Source organism: Gastrolobium bilobum, unplaced genomic scaffold (genome assembly GCF_033153095.1).
Source record: "Gastrolobium bilobum isolate Gb01-03AN ecotype WA unplaced genomic scaffold, APGP_CSIRO_Gbil_v1 utg9213, whole genome shotgun sequence".
NCBI classification, from domain to species: Eukaryota; Viridiplantae; Streptophyta; class Magnoliopsida; order Fabales; family Fabaceae; genus Gastrolobium; species Gastrolobium bilobum.
In genome coordinates, this window is record NW_026898495.1 from 500,565 (window position 1) to 502,899 (window position 2,335).

At 30.4% G+C, this 2,335-nt stretch overlaps 1 protein-coding gene across 1 annotated transcript; it reads left to right on the plus strand.

Annotated features, from left to right (window-relative positions):
- The first annotated feature begins 278 nt into the window (after positions 1-278).
- Positions 279-2,115, plus strand: LOC133316858 (uncharacterized). Its single transcript, XM_061518649.1, has 4 exons — positions 279-413; positions 531-598; positions 1,329-1,759; positions 1,968-2,115. Exons 3-4 carry the CDS (start codon positions 1,362-1,364, stop codon positions 1,969-1,971), a joined length of 402 nt encoding a protein of 133 aa, XP_061374633.1. The 5' UTR covers positions 279-413; positions 531-598; positions 1,329-1,361; the 3' UTR covers positions 1,972-2,115.
- The last annotated feature ends 220 nt before the right edge of the window (positions 2,116-2,335 follow it).

Below are 2,335 nucleotides of genomic sequence, written 5' to 3' on the forward strand. Positions count from 1 at the left end.
TATAGATGATGAGAAAATATGGATTAATTTTTTAGATAAAAATAACTAAACATAATATTAAAAAAATTAATCCAATATTTCTGAAAATATTTTGACTTACTAGATAATTTTTTCATCATATTCCAATATGATTCCGGAATAAAGAAAAAAAAATTCTCCGCGACCCCGTAATAGAAACTTTAAACCCTTAAATAAATAAAAAAACCATTATATATATATATATATATATATATATATATATATATATATATATATATAATTAGACTAGAGAAACAGGCAATGGACAAATCCTTCTCTTTCTCTCTTCCTCTGTTTCATTTGGCTGGTTGTTCTTAGAAGACATACTGTTACTGTGGAATCTCTTCGTCATAACCCCAATAATACTCCATCACACTCAATGTTTCATCATCGAGGTATTTCTCATTCTTTCCCAATAACATAGTTCTTTCCTTTTCAAATCTCCTGTTTTTTACGGTTCGAATCTCATTGCTTGTGGAATATAACTATGAGCCTTTTGCTTCTTTCTCTAGTTCTTCTCAGCACTTTAGCAGATTCCATTTATTGAATGTCATGCCAGAGTGATGCAAAACGACCTGTGGTAAGTATCTTTTTTCCATTAGAATAAGCGTTTTATTTGTGTTAGCTTTTCCGTTTATGGCTTTTAAAGCTTAAATTGACTTCAATGGTTTTGATTATTATCAATTCTGCAAACGCAGTACTTTTTTTTCACTTTCTCTTTATTTTAGATCTTATAAAGAAACTCTCTTTTGAATTGGAAGCCTAGCTTATTGATGTTTTATTGATTGATTTACTTTTCCTTAGAATAATCAATTCCTCTATGCCCTAAAGTAATTTTCCCAAGTTAAGGAATTCCAATCTTGCCTTCGGCTATTTTTAAAACTAACCTAAGCTTCGATTGAGCTATAAATCTTTTTGTCTTTCCATGTAAACAATAATTTTTTTTCCCCATTAGAAACAATGTTTTTCTTAATTTTATAGGATAAGTATATTTTGTTTTTAGTTTTTGGTGAGAATAAAATGAATAAATTTCAAAAGCATAGTTTGTAAGGATATTCTTACTACCAAAATTTTCTACTACTAACTTACTACCTATCTAATCACCATTGAATCAAAGAGAGAGAATGCTAAAAAGTTTTTGAAAAAAGAGAAAATGTTGATCCAATGGTGATTAGATAGGTAATGAGTTGATAATAGAAGATTTTAGTAGTAAGAATATCCTTCCTCTAGTTTGTAAATGTCAAATAATGTGAAAAAAAATTTGACTCTATATTTTATATTTTGTTATTTGTTTTATTTTTTTCTAGCAGAAATACTAGTTTGCATGGTCATATTTTTTTGGAATGGGTAGAGGCAGAGGAAAAATTAAAAAGTTAACTGTTACCAATGATGAGGATCCTTTGAATGGTAAGGATGAAAAAGGTCCTATGCAGAAGAGAAGAGGAAGACCACAAAAACTGTTGAAGGATGACTTTGATGAAGAAGTTGTTATAAAGATAGAAGATGACGGTGACAAAGTTGAAAATGGAGTCTCTAGTCATGAGATGAAAAGTCCCAATACAACAAAACATGGAAGAAAAAGAAAAGGAAATTCACAAGTGAAAGAGAAATTAGAGTCAGCTGAAGAGAAAAATGGTGTAAACATTCATGAGGTGACAAAGTCTGATAATGGATTTCGGCACAATAGAAGCAGGCGCAAAAGCAAACCTCATCGAGCTGCTGAAGTTGGTGTGCAATGCATGTAAGACCATGATAGGCTGTGAAATAATATAATATGAAGTGAGTTTTAGCAATCTTTGATTTCTTTCATTTTATTTTTGTTTACTTTCCTTTCGCAGTGGCGGAGCCAGAAAATTTATTTAGTCCGTGTCTTCTCATTATATGCTATCCCTTCAAATTTTAGTCCGTATCTTCTCATTATATGCTATTATTTCTCATGATTTTTTCAGGTGATGCAGCCTCATATAAGTGTTCGAAAATTCGAAAATATGCCAAGGCATACACTGGTCTCAACGTGGCTCCGTCGTTTCCCCTATGTTTGAGGGGTCATTTAGTGATTTCCTGTCATTATTTTCTCTTATTATTTCAAGGATGATTTTGAGAATTTAATTATACAATTTTGATATTAATTCATTGAGCTCCCACCATTCATAAGCTTTGAAGCAAGTTAAATTTGAGTTAAAAATAAGCTCGATTTCTTTGTAAGCATAAGTCAAACTTGATTTGGTTTATGTAATAATAATCCTAACTAATTATATACAAAGAGTTTATCAAGGATATCCCACTAAGAGAAGAAAGTTATACATACCGATTCTAA

What these genes read in the sequence shown, in the direction of transcription:
- LOC133316858 (XM_061518649.1), top strand. Translation starts at nt 1,362, where the DNA reads ATGGGTAGAGGCAGAGGAAAAATTAAAAAGTTAACTGTTACCAATGAT.